The following is a 16277-nucleotide window of genomic DNA, read 5'->3' on the forward strand; positions in this document are numbered from 1 at the left end:
CTGTAACCGCTTCCACTCTTCTGAGAAGCTTTCTACAACATTTTGCAGAGTCTCTGTGCGAATTTTCACCCATTCATCCAGAAGAGCACTTTGTGAGGTCAGACACTGATGTTGGACGAGAGGGCCTGGCTCACAATCTCTGTTCTAGTTCATCCCAAAGGTGTTTGATGGGGTTGAGGTCAGGGCTCTGTGAGGGCCAATCAAGTTCTTCCACATCAGACTTACCCATCCATGCCTTTATGGACCTTGCTTTGTGCACTGATGCTCAGTTATGCTGGAACAGAAAAGGATCTTCCCTGAACTGTTCTCTCAAAGTTGGAAGCAATATTTCCCTTCACTGGAACTAAGGGGTCTAGTCCAACCCCTGAAAAACAACCCCATAGCATTATCCCTCCTCCACCAAACCCCATCAAACACCTTTGAGATAAATTAGAACGGATGTATATATGTGATAATATGTCTATATAGGTATTATAGGTATTATATGTATATATCGCTGCTGTCAGAACAAAACGTTGTATCTCCAAAATGGTAACTTTGCAGGAGAAGGAGAAACATACTTTACTTTTAATGTAAGTCAATGGAACCAGTCATTTTGGGCCATTTTTTTTGGTCCATTCAACATGAAATTTACAAATAATGTAAAGAGTAACAGGTACTTTCAAATCATGTCAAAAACTGAAAAAAATGGAGATATGAGGTTTTGTTCCAACAGGTACATATGTGGAATTATATGTTTCATATGTATTACATATCTGTAAGCACCTTGATGTGATGTATAGATATGTATGACGGGTATATATATATATATATATATATATATATATATATATATATATATATACACATACATACATACAGTGAAGCCTGAAATTATTCATACCCCTGGCAAATTTTGACTTAAAGTTATTTTTATTCAACTAGCAATTTTTTTTTTGACCGGAAATGACACAGACATCTCCCAGAAGATAATAAGATGAAGTACAAGAAGTACATCATTGTGGAAAAAAAATATTCCTCAGCTTTTATTTACATTTGAACAAAAAGTGGCATGTCCACAATTATTCATACTCTTCTCAATAATCAATAGAAAAGCCTTTATTGGCTATTACAGCAATCAAACGCTTCCTATAATTGCTGAACAGCTTTTTGCATGTCTCCACTGGTATTTTTGCCCATTCATCTTCAGCGATGAGCTCCAACTCTTTCAGATTGGAGGGTCTCCTTGCCATCACCCTGATCTTTAGCTCCCTCCACAGATTCTCAATTGGATTCAATTCAGGACTCTGGCTGGGCCACTGCAAAACGTTAATGTTTTTGTCCGCTAACCATTTGCTGTGTGTTTTGGGTCGTTGTTGTGCTGAAATGTCCACTGGTGCCCAAGGCCAAGTTTCTCTGCACACTGCCTGATGTTGTTGTTGAGAATCTTGATGTATTGCTCTTTTTTCATGGTGCTGCTTACTGTGATTAGGTTCACTGGTCCACTGGCTGAAAAACATCCCCAACATCCCTCATTAGGTTCCCACCACCATGTTTGACAGTGGGGATGGTGTTTTTAGGGTTGAAGGCTTCTCCTTTTTTACGCTAAATGAAGGATACATCATTGTGGCCAAACAATTCAATTTTGGTTTCATCTGACCATAAAACAGAAGACCAGAAGTCTTCTTCTTTGTCCAGATGAGCATTTGCAAAGGCCAAGCGGGCTTTTGTGTGCCTTTTCTGGAGAAGTGGTGTCCTCCTTGGTCTGCGTCCGTGGAACCCAGCAGTGTGCAGTGTCCGTTGGACTGTCTGCCTTGAGACGTTGCCACCAGCAGAGCCCAGATTCACCAGGATGGCCTTGGTGGTGATCCTTGGATTTTTTTTCACCTTTCTCACTATCCTCCTGGCCAGCACAGGTGTCACTTTTGGCTTCCAACCACATCCTCTGAGATCTTCCACGGTGCAGAACGTCTTGTATTTTTGAATAATACTTTGCACTGTAGCCCCTGGAACTCGAAGGTCCTTAGTGAGCTCCTTTGTCTTAGCCATGACTGTCCAGAAACCAACTGCAGAGAGCTGCTGTTTTTCACCTGCTGAGTTGATTAAAACAGCTGTTCCCAATGAATCAGGGTAATTAGGATGCTTTAGAACAGCTTGGACTATTTGAAATGGTATAGAACTTTGGATTTTCCCATAGACTGTGACAGTCTGCAGAGGGTATGAATAATTGTGGACATGCCACTTTTTGTTCAAATGTAAATAAAAGCTGAGGAATATTTTTTTCCACAATGATGCCTCTTGTACTTCTTATGTCTCATTATCTTCTGGGAGATGTCTGTGTCATTTCCGGTCAAAAAAAACAATTGCTGGTTGAATAAAAATAACTTTAAGTCAAAATTTGCCAGGGGTATGAATAACTTCGGGCTTCACTGTATACATACATATATATATATATACACGTTTCTCAATGTAAAATAGCAAAGAATTTTTGCTTTTCATCATCTACATAACTCTGTATGCAAAGGGACAAGGTCAAAAACAGTATTTACAGACATGATTCATGATTCTGTTGTGGAAATCACTGCATGGGCTCAGAAACACTTCTGAAACAGTTTGTCACTGCTTCCACAAATGCAAGTTAAAACTCTAAAACACAAAGAAGACACCATATATAAACAGGATCCAGAAACGCTGCCACATTCTCCGGGGCTGAGGGGTATCGCTGCAAAACATTACAGATCACTTTCAAGAATTTTTAAAATTCTTTTTTTTGTTTCTTTTTTTAACACCTGTCTATAAAGCATAATTAATTCTACAAATTAATAAATAAAGATTTTATGACATATGTTGTTGGGAGTGGGCTTTACACATACAAGAAATATCAATGCTAAATCATGATTAATACCACCATTATAAGAGAAATACGTCTTCTCCAGCTGTTCTTCTTTTCAAAACCTCATTATATCCAAAACATAAATGTATATAGAGCCTTTTGGAATGAAACTCTTCATATGTAAGTATCTATATGTAATGAGAATTTTCTAAACCAAGCCCTAATCTTAAACTCAGAACACAAAAAATAAACAGCTCTGCTCTTTCAGCCTTAAATGAAATATGAAGCTTCTATAAAAAGCACTTTACAAAGTCAGGAGCATTTTGTTGGTTCTGTAGGTTAGAACTGATTTTCTGTGGTTTTATAACAAAGTCAGGACTTTACTGTACTGACCTGAGTGGGTTGGTTGGTACTGAAGGTGGAGGAGGTGGCGGTGGAGGTGGGGGAGGTGGAGGAGGTGGAGGGGCAGGAACAGGGTTAGATACCTGCTGGAGTTTCTTCTGCAGTTCCTCCACTACAAACACACACAGGAAAATACACAGTGAGATATGCTGCAGCAGGGGGTGGCGAAAACCATTTCCTGTGAAATATACAGGACTTGATAAACATAGATTTGATCAGAAAAACTCTAACATTAAAAGTAAATCCAAATAATATTAATACAATAACTAGTGATTTTTATGCTTGTCGGCATATTGAACAATTTCAAAATCTCTCATCTTGGAAGCCTACACTCTTAAAAAAAAGGTTTTCAAGGGTTCTTTAGTAAAGACAGTGGTTCTATATAGAACCATAAACACTCACAGAACAATTTGCATGCCTAAAGGGTTCTTTGCATGGTGAAATGGTTCTATAGATGGATGGAGAATGTGTTGTAAAGGGGTCTATACAGCACCAAAAAGGGTTCTTCTGTTTTTACAAGCTTGACATTGAGAGAAATCTGCAACCAAACTTTGTTCTTCAAAACAGCTTATCTCAGTTTTTAATAATCTTTTTGCTAGGATAAATGGTGTAGGTGTTCAAGACCTTTGCACAGTACTGTATGTTTCCTATGGAGCCTCGCTAGTGATATCCTATATAAATAAAAATAATGCGTGGCCACGAATTGGTAAGGCGTGGGAACAAGATAAATAAGTCGTGGCCACAACTTAGGCGTGGGAACAAGATCCTAATGTGTTGCAACGATTTAGTAAGGCATGGGAACGAGATCCTAATGCATGGCCACGACTTAGTAAGGCATGATCTTGTTCCCACGCCTTACTAAGTCGTAGCCACGCATTAGGATCTTGTTGCCATTATTTTTGTTTATATGGGACGTCACCAGCAGGTCTCTGTAGTTTCCTGTTTTTTACCTAAAGTTTAAAAATGAACCTGTAATTAATGGACATTTTGACTGGAAATGAAATGAATGAATGGGGGACGTACTATTACATACAGCTACTTTCATATAAGCAGGAGCATAATATGTACAAGTTTGGTCACCCGCTGGTTAAATGACAGTTTTGTTGATTTTCTACGTGAAGGTAAGTGAACACATCCTCTACAGAGAGAACACACTTCTGCACATTCTAATGCACAATTACTGTTTATTTGCTAAATTTACCATATTAGGTAAAAATAAAACTTAAAATGTGGCCTGTGCAAAAGTTATGGCACATTTTTTATTTAATTTTTTTCTAACATGTTTAAGTTTTGAGGAAATTTGGAGCCCTCTCTGGTCAAAACGTGTAATTGTACACAATGTGTGGAAGAACACTGTGGAAAGTGGGTCGTGCTTTGGACCCCTTCCCCAAATGGATGAATCTGATGAGTAAAAGATATTCAAAGAGAACTCTTCTGAGGATGTGAGTGAATTAACTACTATTGTCATCACATCTTCATCAGTATAATGTTGATTTTGAGATCATTTGAGACCTAAACTTCGAGCAGGAACTTCTTTTTGAGTCTATGTGCGTGCCATTAATATGAAAGACGTACGACGTGGTGTGAAAAACTGATTATTTCAGGCTTTACAGGGCGACCTGCAGCAGCGCATGCTCACCGTATTATAGCCTGTTTTTATTCTCCTCACTCAGTAATGATTCTTCTTTCAATGTTAACAAACAAATCTTACATCGTGCAGCTTTAAACAGATCAAATAAATAGAAATTGTTCACTAGAATTTGGAGACAAAAGTCATATTCAAGCGTGTTCCATGTAGAAATGCTAATTCATTTAAAACAAAACAAAATTTGACCAGTTTGTTCAAACTTTTGCATATGACTTCACGTATGACCCCATGACCCTCCTCACAAGGTGTGTGTGTACCTGTAAAGCGCAGGTCCTTTGCCTCAGTCTCCGCTCTGCTACATTTCTCCAGCATCTCTCTCCTCTCCTCCTCCAGAAGCTCTGCCTTCTTCTCTAATACTGACAGCTGTTTCCTCCAATCAGAGCCATGCAGTTCATCCTCCAAACGCTTCAGCTATGTGACACAGGTGTGTATTTATAGAATCATTATTGTGTTATTAGAGGAGTTCATACGCTTGCTTGATGTCTTGAGACACACTTTTCTGATAGTTTTGAGCAGGTTTTGGCCTTAAATGCATTTTTTTATACATTCATGGTGGAGGGATACCTGGAGGATGTTGCGAGGCAAAACAGTCCCCAAATGCAAACTTACTGTTATAAGACTTACCACTATTTTACCATCATCAACATTCCATATAAAAACTTCACATGTAGACACAGAAGACACATGTAGGTCACTGGTGGTTTTGGATAGTAAATAAAATGGCTATATTTGTGTCATTCTGGTTCCTATCACCACCACTGTAAAGAAATTATAAAGAGGTTGAACCATTTCACACCAAACCTCTCTGAATGATTACATCTCAATGATTGAATTACGCAGAAATTTTGAAAAAAATGGTGAAATTCCCCTTAAGTGTTGGTTGTCACTCGTTTAATGGCTGTTTTTGGTTTTTATACACTGGCAATGCCTTTTTAATGTCTTATTGGTGTACTGTATGCTGCTATCTTTACAGCTAAGAGTGTAACCTCTTTAACACAGACCCTTTTAAGCTGAAGTTTCACAGAAAATTATCAGGAAGGGGTCGAATTCATGGTTTAGTTTACAAAATGAATAGTTCCCAGGAAATGATAAGGACTCTGGAGCTTCTGTGTGAATATTTCTGCTGCAAAATACCTTTTAGCTGTGTGTGTATGTAACAAAGCTGATGCTGGCTTCTTTTATCTGCCTGCTTCACAAAAATGACCTTTATACGCATGAGGCACCTGAATGTAACTGCTGCACAATTTAAGGTGGCATGTATGTGTTTATTATTTAAGAGCTCTGGTAGCCATTTTTATTTAGTAAAACTGGACTTTTCTGCTCCTGAGCCGTGTGCAGGTTATATGAATCCTGTCCAGCAATCAAGCTAATCTTCTTGTAGTGTTTTCTAGAGACTGTAACTAAAGTGTCTGTGTGTCTCTTCATTGTTTTTGTTGACATTCTGGTCTATTCTGTTTGGCCTTCATCCACCTGCGTGGGCTGTAGTGTTCCTCATGATGTAATCAAATCCCATGAATTGCCCACCGCTAACTACAGCACACCTCAAAGATTAATCTGAAAGACTGCAATTTTCCCATCATTTTCTGCACAGTGTTGAACTTTGGCTTCATCACTGTCAACTTGTTTGCTATTTAGTAGCCTACGTTAGGAACTAGCACAGCTCAGGGATGTTCCCACTATGTGCCTATTATTATTGGTGTTAATGTTGCCTTATTGTAGAAAACAACTGCGGTGTGTGATCAGTGGTGGCATGCACCCGTGTGAACGTTCCCATGGTGATGCTGGCTGCCTAAAATTGGTCCTGATAGAAGGAGGTCTTATTTAAGGCTGAAAGCACTCAGCGCCTTTGGGTTCATCCTGTATTATAAAAGCACAACATGAAAAGACCTGTCGTACTTCAGTAGTCGACACAGTGGAAGTAGTTGAGAAAACATTACAGCAGCAGTGCCGTTTACAAATGAGAATGCAGACAGTCTTCTCCTTTGTAATGTCTCTGATGTAGAGGACTTATTTTTACATCCTTTTTAAGGTATTTACCTACTGTTTTTCCAAGAACGACGCTGTTCATTTGCTGGAGCAGTTCTCATTTTCAGACAGGAGCAAGCTTTACTACAAGCTAAAATATTTAGTTGACTATGAAGGTAAATTAATGATCTCATGACAAGTTACACAACGAGGCCAGCTAACATTAGCTACTTAATGTTTGCTAGGATATGGTCAGTGTTGTTCCGGTTGGGAGCAAAGTTAATGTAGTCAGTTACTGTTTTTTAGTCATATTCTGTGATTTAACTTTTTATTTCCTCCTGTTGTTCTGTACAGTGTCTAGTCTTGTAAATGGTCAGGTTGTAGTCATGGTACTTTTGTAAGCTAACTGTCATGACAGTGTTCAATTCCTTTAGTGTTTGATCAGTAATATCACTGACATTTTTACTGTGAAAAAGCCTTTGGGAGGCTCTGATGTGTGAATTCTGGGCCGATGTGGATATCCGATCTTTTACACATACATATCTGCCCATGATGAAGCCGATACACACATTTATAAACTGTAGAAAGATTAGATACTGGATTAACATTATAGACAAACATACTGGCCACCGCACACTGCATGGCGTCATGTAGCAGAGTGCCGCTATTCAATGCCAGCAGGGAGAGAGATGATAATAGCTAGTTTCAGCAGTCATGGAGCAAAGGTGCTCGTCAACGTGAAGCATCAAAACAGGACATTACAACTAAGGAAAAAGTTGTGCAAAATGCAAATAAAAACATAATGTGACAATGTGCAAATCATTTAAAGCCTATATTTCATTGAAAATACTACAAAGACAAAATATCAAATGTTAAAACAGAAATATTATTGTTTTTTGAAAAAATGCCCATTTCGAATTTGATGCCGACAACATGGCATCAAACAACAACTAAAAAAACACCTAGTGGTTGATTGACAACAGGTCAGTAACATGATTGGGTATAAAAAAGCATTCTATGGAGGCTGAGTCTTTCAGAAGTAAAGACGAGGGGCTCCCGAGTGCCGCAACCATCTAAGCGTTGGCTCTGTCATCAGGAGATCGAGAGCTCAATCCTTGGGGTTGTTACAGCCATCTGTGGCCAGGAGTCTGAGAGAGCTCTCTCTGGGTGGGTAAGACGGCAAGGGCAAAAACCAGTATTTGCTGGCTGTGATCTTTGGGCCCTCAGGAAGCACTGCATTAAAAACAGCCATGATTCTGTAGTGGAAAAGCAGCTTGTCGCTGCATCCACAAATTTAAGTTAAAACTATGAAATACAAAGAGAAAACTGTATGAAACAGGATCCAGAAATGCTGCCACCTTCTCTGGGCCCGAGCTCATTTAAAGTGGACTGAGGGGAAGCGGAAAAGTGTCCTGTGGTCCGATGAATCAACATTGGAAATTCTTTATGGAAATCATGGACACTGTGTCCTCTGGGCTAAAGACCACTCCGCTTGTTATCAGTGCACAGTTCAAAAGTCAGTATTTATGGTATGGTATAGGGGGGCATTAGTTTGCATGGCATGGGTGACTTGTACATCTATGAAGGCACCATTAATGCTGAATTATATATACATGTTTTGGCAACATATACTGCCATCCAGACGACATCTTTTTCAGGAAAGGCCTTGATTATTTCAGCAAGACAATGTAAAACCACATTCTGCATGTATTACAACAGCACCTCTACGTATTAAAAGAGTCCGTGCACTAAGCTGGCCTGCCTGCAGTCCAGACCTGTCACCACTGAAAACATTTGGTGCATTATTAATTGAAAATCACAACAAAGGACACCCCGAACTGTTGAGCAGCTGAAATCCTGTATCAAACAAGAATAGGAAAACATTTCACTTTCAAACCTACAGTCTCCTCAGTTCCGAAACACTTACAGAGTGTTGTTAAAAGAAGAGGTGATGAAACACAGTGGTAAACAACCAACTTTTTTGGAACGTGTTGTTGGCATCAAATTCAAAACGGGCATATATTTTTCAAAAAACAATAAAATTTCTCAGTTTCATCATTTGATATGTTGTCTTTGTAGTATTTTCCTTTAAAAATATGGTTTACATGATTTGCATATCATTGCATCCTATTTTTATTTATATTCTGCATAGGATCCCAACTTTTTTGGAAATGGAGTTGTACTTAAAGACAATGTCATATATTCTACATATCATATATTCTCCATCCCATTCTCAGTCAGCTTTGTATCTTCTTGTCTTCTTTAAGTCTGTACCGCTGACGTATTCAGTGCTGTGTTAGTGTCCTACTTTTGCAGCCCTTGTGAAGCTCGTTTGTCTCTGAATAGGAAAACTGCCAAACAAACATCATCTTCTGTGGAAAAATGAGGTAAATACTTTAAGCAGAGTGTTAAAATAAGCAAGTCCTCTACAACCGAGATATGAAAGAGGACCCACATTAACAGTCGCGAACGCCGCTGCTGCTGTAATGTTTTTTTGGTAACGTAAATCTTCAATACTATGACGTCTTCCACTGCGTTAAATGCCTGAAAAAAAAAGTGTGAAAGGGGTCTACTATATTTTCTAACACTGGAGAACTTTTCTGGGGCACACAGAAAGCTGGAGATCCTGGCTTTTAAATGAGTTGCCCCCCATTTGCACCGACTACAGCCCTGGTGTGTGTGTACCTGCTGTTGGTGCTCGAGTCTCTGCGTCTCCAGCTTGTGTGTGAGGGATGTGATTTCTTTGAGAGCGTTCTGCAGAGCTTCTGAAGGAGACATGGTCTGCAGCAGAACCTTACTCTGTCTCTTCATCTTCTTCTGCTCCACCAGCATCTATATGCAAACACCATGAGAGAAAAAAACATGAAACCCAGCAGCTGAAAAGAGAATCTTTAATCAGATCATTAAACAGGACAGAGAGAGGAGAGCGTCTGTGTTTGTCTACCTCTTGTGCAAACTTCTCAGCCTCTGCTCGCAGATCTTTCTCCAGCTCCAGGTCAGCTTGCAGGGCCTCGTACTCCTCTACTGCATACTTAGACACTACACACACACACACATACATACAGACAGGTATACGTTATATGCTTTAACGCCGCTAACACAGTTTGATGTAGAGCTGACGATATTTCATTGTTATCGTGATAAATTTGACCATGATAGACAAATTTTCTGTGCATATCGCGGATACTAGTGATACTTAAGGACTGACTGTGCGTTTCACTAAAAAGTGAACATATTTAGTGTTCTTTAAATGGATTTAGTGCAGTGCGATATGTGAAACATTAAAAAAAATCAGTGTCTACTCACACACTGTAGATCAAATACACGTTTTAAAGGCGAAATTCCATTGATGGCTTTTCTGATAGCTAACTAACATCCAGTGAGAGCAACAGCGGCTGCATGTTCCAACCAATGAGTGCCTATATCACAAATATCCACAGTGCAGGTATTATTTGGGTGGTGGGTCATTCTCAGCACTGCAGTAACACTGATGTGGTGGTGGTGTGTTAGTGTGTGTTGCGCTGGTCTGAGTGGATCAGATACAGCAGTGCTGCTGGAGTTTTTAAACACCTCAGTGTCGCTGCTGGACTGAGAACCAAAAACATCCAGCCAACAGTGTCTGTGACGCTGATGAAGGACTAGAGGATGACCAACTGAGCTACTGTCTCTGACTTTACATCTACAAGGTGGACCAACAAGGTAGGAGTGTGTAACAGAGTGGACAGTGAGTGGACACAGTGTTTAAAATCTCCAGCAGCACTGCTGTGTCTGATCCACTCACACCAGCGTAACACACACTAACATAGCACCACCACATCAGTGTCACTGCAGTGCTGAGAATGACCCACCACCCAAACAGTACCTGGTGTGTGGGGGTCCTCACCACTGAGGAATAGGGTGAACAGAGAATCAGATGGACTACAGTCTGTAACTGTAGAACTACAAAGTGGTCCTATATGGTCAGTGGAGCTGATAAAATGGACAGTGAGTGTGGAAACAAAGAGGTGGACTTTATTAAGTGGCCAGTTGTTGTACCATTCACTCTCCAGTCCATGCGGTCTATACACGGAAACTAAGCTAAAAAAGCATCTTGTTTTAAATGTTTGTATGAAAACAGGAGCCTTTTAGCTCCGCCCATTCACAGTGAAGTTATAAGGAGTGTTTCAGCCTGGACTGCTTTTTGTATAAAATAAAGACGTTGGTACATAAAGCCAACACAAATGTTATAAGTGAACAAAATACAAGACAAATTGTAGGATATGGACCCTTTAAATATAGCCGAATCCCCTCTTTAGAAGGGCTGGACATTCAGTGTATAACAGAACATGTGCTGAAGGTACCGCAGCGTTGAGAGGAGAGGGAGAGAGTAAGAGAGGGGCGAGTGAGATTAGTGTTAAACTGTGGTTTCTGCATTATGTATGATAAGGACGATTATGAGAGGCCTAAGGCTTTAACTGCTGAAAAAATATTACAGCACTCAAGGACTCGGCTTACAAAAAACACCGCACCAAATCGCTGGTGTAATTATGATACGAGTGTGCGCATTGTCTCAGGGATCAGAGGTGCCACCGTGTGCGCCTGTGTGTGTGTGTGTTGGGGGGGGGGTTACCGTGGGTAACAGGATTGGAACTAACCTCTGTTATATTTTCCCAAGAGCTTCTTTTGTTGAAGCGTTTCAGCAATCAAAACAGTATTATCATGTTTTTCTCTCAGGAGCTGGGAAAGAGAGAGAGGGGGAGAGAGAGAGAGCACAAAGAGAAAGAAAGAACAAGCGAAAGAAAGAATCTGAGACATTGAAAAGCAATAACGAGTTCATGACATGAAGATATTTTCTTCTTCTATTCTATCCACCCATTTCAACATTTAAGTGATTTTTTTGATGACATTCAAATACTTAAACCAGTCTGAATAGAGCAACATCAGAGCAGTTAGAGATAAATAATGACGGACTGAAAGCCACGAAAATTGGATTGAGTAATAAAGTGAATTTCTAAAGATGTGCAGCAGTATTTAATGTTTTACTGTGAGTGTGATGGTAGAATGGCGACCACGGGGGGCACGACGGCACCGTAGGTGGACGTCTTCCATAAGTGCTAGAAACGTTGCAAGTCATTTCATGGCCGAATTGTGTCTCTGTGGTGCGAGACAGAGTCGAGTCTTGAGTCTCAAGTCTAGGAGGTGGAAGTCTGAGTCAGTTACATGTGTGTCTCAATCAAGCTGCAAATCATGAGCCTCTGAGATGCAAATCTGAGGGTCAAATCTGGGGTGCGAGTCTGAGTTGAGCCCGAGTCTCTGAAGTGTGAGTCTAAGTTGAGTCTCAAGTCTCTGTTATACGAATCTGAGTTGAAACTCAAGTCTTTGTGGTGCGAGTCTGAGTCGAGTCTTGAGTTCTGAGATTAGAGTCTCAGGTCCCCTGAGAGTTAGTTACGTGTGTGTCTGAATCGAGTTGTGAATTTCAAGTCTCTGGGAGGGGCGAGTTTGAGTTGAGCCTCAAGTCTCTGGGGTGTAAGTCCGAGTCCAGCCTCGAGTGTACGGGGTGCAAGACCAAGTTGAGTCTTGAGTCTCTGGGGTGCGAGTCTGAGTCGAGTCTCGAGTCTTTAGGGAGCAGGTCTTAGTCGAGTCCAGAGAGTCTAGGGGGGCGAGTCCAAGTGAAGTTTCAAGTCTCTGAGATGCGAGTCTGTATCGAGTCCCGAGTCTCTGGGATGCAAGTCTGAGTCGAGTCTTGAGTCTTCAGGGAGTGGGTCTTAGCCGAGTCCCCAGATTCTGGGGTGCAAGTTTGAGTTGAGTCTTGAGACTTTAGGCAGCGGGTCCTGGTTGAGTCCACAGACTCTGAGTCGAGTCTCAAGTCTCTGAGGTGCGAGTCTGAGTCGAGTCTCAAGTCTCTGAGGTGCGAGTCTGATCGAGTTCCAAGTCTCTGGAGTGCGAGTCTGAGTCGAGCCTCGAGTCTCTGAGATTCGAGTCTCAAGTCCCTGAAGTGCGAGTCCAAATCAGTTATGTGTGTATCTGATTCGAGTCCGATTCGAGTCTTAAGTCTCTGAGGTGCAAGTCTGAGTCAAGTATAGAATTTTTGGGTTTAGTTAAGTCTCGACTGTCTGGGGTACGAGTCTGAGTCGAGTCCCGAGTTTCTTGGGTACGAGTCTGAGTCAAGCCCCGAGTCTCTGGGGTGCAAGTCTGAGTCGAGTCATGAGTCTGAGTCGAGTCTCAAGCCTCTGAGAAGCAATTCTGAGTCGAGCCTTGAGTCTCTGAGGTGCAAGTCTGAGTCGAGTCTCGAGTCTTTAGGGTGCAGGTCTTAGTCGAGTCCAGAGACTCTGGGGTGGGAGTCTGAGTTGAGCCTCAAGTCTCTGAGATGCGAGTCTGAAGTGAGTCCCGAGGCTCTGGGGTGTGAGTCGAGTCAGAGAACATGCCTTACATCAATCCACCCCAACCTCATGAGAATCGTGAATTCAATTCTAAGCAAAAACAATCATGATTATGATTTCATTAAGAATGTAGCAGCTCTAATCTCTGCGTGTGTTTGTGTCAGTGTGGGACTCTTAGCTGTAATTAAAGTCTGTCTTACTTCCTCTCTGGTTTTGCGGAGCTGATCTTTCGCCGCCTCCAGATCAATGGCCAAGCGTTTTTTCTCCTCCTGAGCCGACTCTAATTTACCCCTCAGCTCTGTTCCACACAAAGAAACAAACAATAGTCAAAAGGAAACCAATGAACTCTATCATAACAATATAAAATCACAACAGGCTAACACAGAAGTCCCATGATAGTGTACTGTAACTTTATATTGATTATAGGGGTGCGGGAAAAAATCGATTCTTAGATGCATCGCGATGCAGATGTGGACGATTCTGAATCGATTCACAAATGTCAAAAATCGATTTTCTAAATATTTAATTTATAACGTAATGTTGACGGAACGCAAAGGGCGGAACTTGGAAGTGGGTAAGTGCAGCGCCCGGTCAGTCTGTGACGGCACATAACAAAGACACTACTGGATGAGTGAGAAATCCGACCGGCTCCCTCTGCATTAAAGCCAGGTTAGATCAGGAGTCACAACACAAATGATAAGAAGAGACATTTTGTCCTTTCAACAAAAATCAAACCACCTTGGGAGCCGCAACATTTAATGCCCAGTATGTCTCAGTATGTGTTAATGTCCTAGTATAGGCTAAACAATATAAACGAAAACACAGACTTACTCTGCTCTGCTTTAAGATTTAGCTCAGCTACAGCCGCTTTTCTTCCATCTCCGCCAGAAAACTTTTCCTCAAAAGTTGAATAGTTTCTTGTAAAATGTCTCTCAGCTTTCGGCTGTTTTACGAGGCTGAAGTTGCTTCTTATTCTCCAGCTTCTTGCTGAACTTTCCCGTTCCACCTTAAATTCTGACTGAGATGCCGATGCACCATTTAAGGTGGAACGGGAAAATTAGAAAGAGAAGCGACTTCATCTTCGCAACTTCGTGTTTGACATCTCTCGTTGCAGATTTAACGTACCAGGAAACCAACTGCGCTGCTTATAAATGCGAATAAGTCCATTCATCTCCAAATGTTCGTCTGTCTTTCTCTTTTCCTTTTTCGTTCGTTTCGCTCAGCGAAACCTCGTTGCTATGTGACCTGCAGTCTTTCGCGCCCCCCCCCCTCTATCACGAGACCAAAACCGAAGTTATAAAATCACTAAAGAATATATGATGTGCTGCGTGGACATCCATTGCCACTGGATCTTATTTCACTGTAACAGCGCATTTTATCGCAGATGAGTGGCAGCAGCGTCTCCAAACAAGAGCAGTGAACGAGAGCCTTCCAGTTCACTTGCCACATCACTTCCATTCGTTTTATTAATAAAAGATATTGGACGTAAATGCATTATGGATCATTACAAATACTTTGTTTTAAAACTACCAAGTCCTCAGACAATAAGAAAATAGAAATCATGTATAGAAAAAAACGATAATCGTTTTATAATCGCATCGCAGCCCTCTGAATCGTAATCGAATTGAATCGTGAGGTGCCTAGAGATTCCCACCCCTAATTGATTACAGCATATTTAATCTAAATTTGATAAGTCTTTTAAGAAAAGGAAAAAAAAGTCTTTTACATTTTTGCCACATTTTTGTCACTGAAAAGGAAAAAAGCACAGACACAGACCAGCTGATACAGAATGTTCAGTCATATGCAAAAGTTTGAGCACCCCTGGTCAAACGAAAGGCATTTTCTAAATGAAACTAAATTAACACAACAAACTAAAGCACAATTTACTGTCTGTTTGCTGAAATTGACAAAGGAAAATAAAATGCAAAATGTGGCCTCATTGTTCATTTTATATTTTATGTTTTATTTTTTCACAACATGTTAATCTCAGTAAAAAACAGAAATTGTGCAGTAAAATTTGTAGAATAATACTTAGGTTTGTTTCCTGCAGAAGGAAACTTATTTTCACATTCTAAACAGGGACGTTCAAATGTTCACAACTTACTGTGTCACTAATTATCTCACTATATAATTACATTCAAACAGTATCGACAGTTAAAGAGCAGTTAAAGAGCTACACGGCATTTCAGAAAGCGCTGCATTGTGGGAAGGGGGGTGGAGACATGCCTGAGACGATGGTGTGACAGCGGGTGGAGCTACAGGTTCCAGACTCCTCCTCCTGCTGATCATCATCTTCATCATCCAGATTGATCTTAGCGATGACATCAGCACCCAGGTGGGCCAGGTACATCATACTCTTCCTCTTCAGAGAACGGTTCTGTCTGTTCAGCTACACACACACACACACACACACACACACACACATATATACACACACACACACACACACACACACACACACACACACACACGCAAAGATACAGTACCAGTCAAATGTAGTGAATGAATGTCATCATTAAAGAGTCAAAGCTGGCTGTTTTTACAGCTTAATCTAAATATATGGACTGTATAGATTGAACAGCACATTACACACTTTTATTTATAAAAACAAGGCAAATTTGCTTTCCCCTATTATGGGCTCTTTAATGATACTGAAACTGCTAAAAACACATTTTTTTACTTTGTTGTATTTTTATTCTATTTTGCCATTTTTTCTGATTTTCTTTTCGTCACTTTTATTTGTTGCATTTTATTATTTGCCTGTTTTACTGCAGTACTTTTCCTCATTAGCTTTGTCATAACTTGTTTTATTTTACAGTTCCCTGAGGCATTAACCAGGTTTGTGCGGGGTACAAATTTCTAAGTACTCGACAATCATTTTGGGTAAGAGTGATGAAAAGTTTCAGGGCAGTTTAACTAAATTACACTGAAATGCCCAACAGGTTCTAGCTATTAAGTTGATAAAGGATATAGTAAAACACGTTGTAAAGTACTTCACTGTACTTCTCTACAATGTCACATGACAATGTAAGCAGGAGTGTAAATCAGAAACAATTCCAAAGTAACAAGCTGTATGGTGTAAAAAGATTGG

General features: G+C 40.5%; 1 protein-coding gene across 1 annotated transcript in view; it reads right to left on the reverse strand.

The window, feature by feature from the left end:
* Positions 1–16277, reverse strand: part of shtn1 (shootin 1) — a 62671-nt gene that overhangs the window by 24091 nt on the left and 22303 nt on the right. Inside the window, 7 exon segments of the mRNA XM_036592594.1 lie at positions 3206–3326; positions 5120–5273; positions 9513–9659; positions 9772–9866; positions 11462–11543; positions 13387–13484; positions 15413–15575. Coding sequence (XP_036448487.1) covers positions 3206–3326; positions 5120–5273; positions 9513–9659; positions 9772–9866; positions 11462–11543; positions 13387–13484; positions 15413–15575 — 860 coding nt within the window.

This window comes from Colossoma macropomum, unplaced genomic scaffold (assembly GCF_904425465.1).
Source record: "Colossoma macropomum unplaced genomic scaffold, Colossoma_macropomum, whole genome shotgun sequence".
Taxonomy (NCBI): domain Eukaryota; kingdom Metazoa; phylum Chordata; class Actinopteri; order Characiformes; family Serrasalmidae; genus Colossoma; species Colossoma macropomum.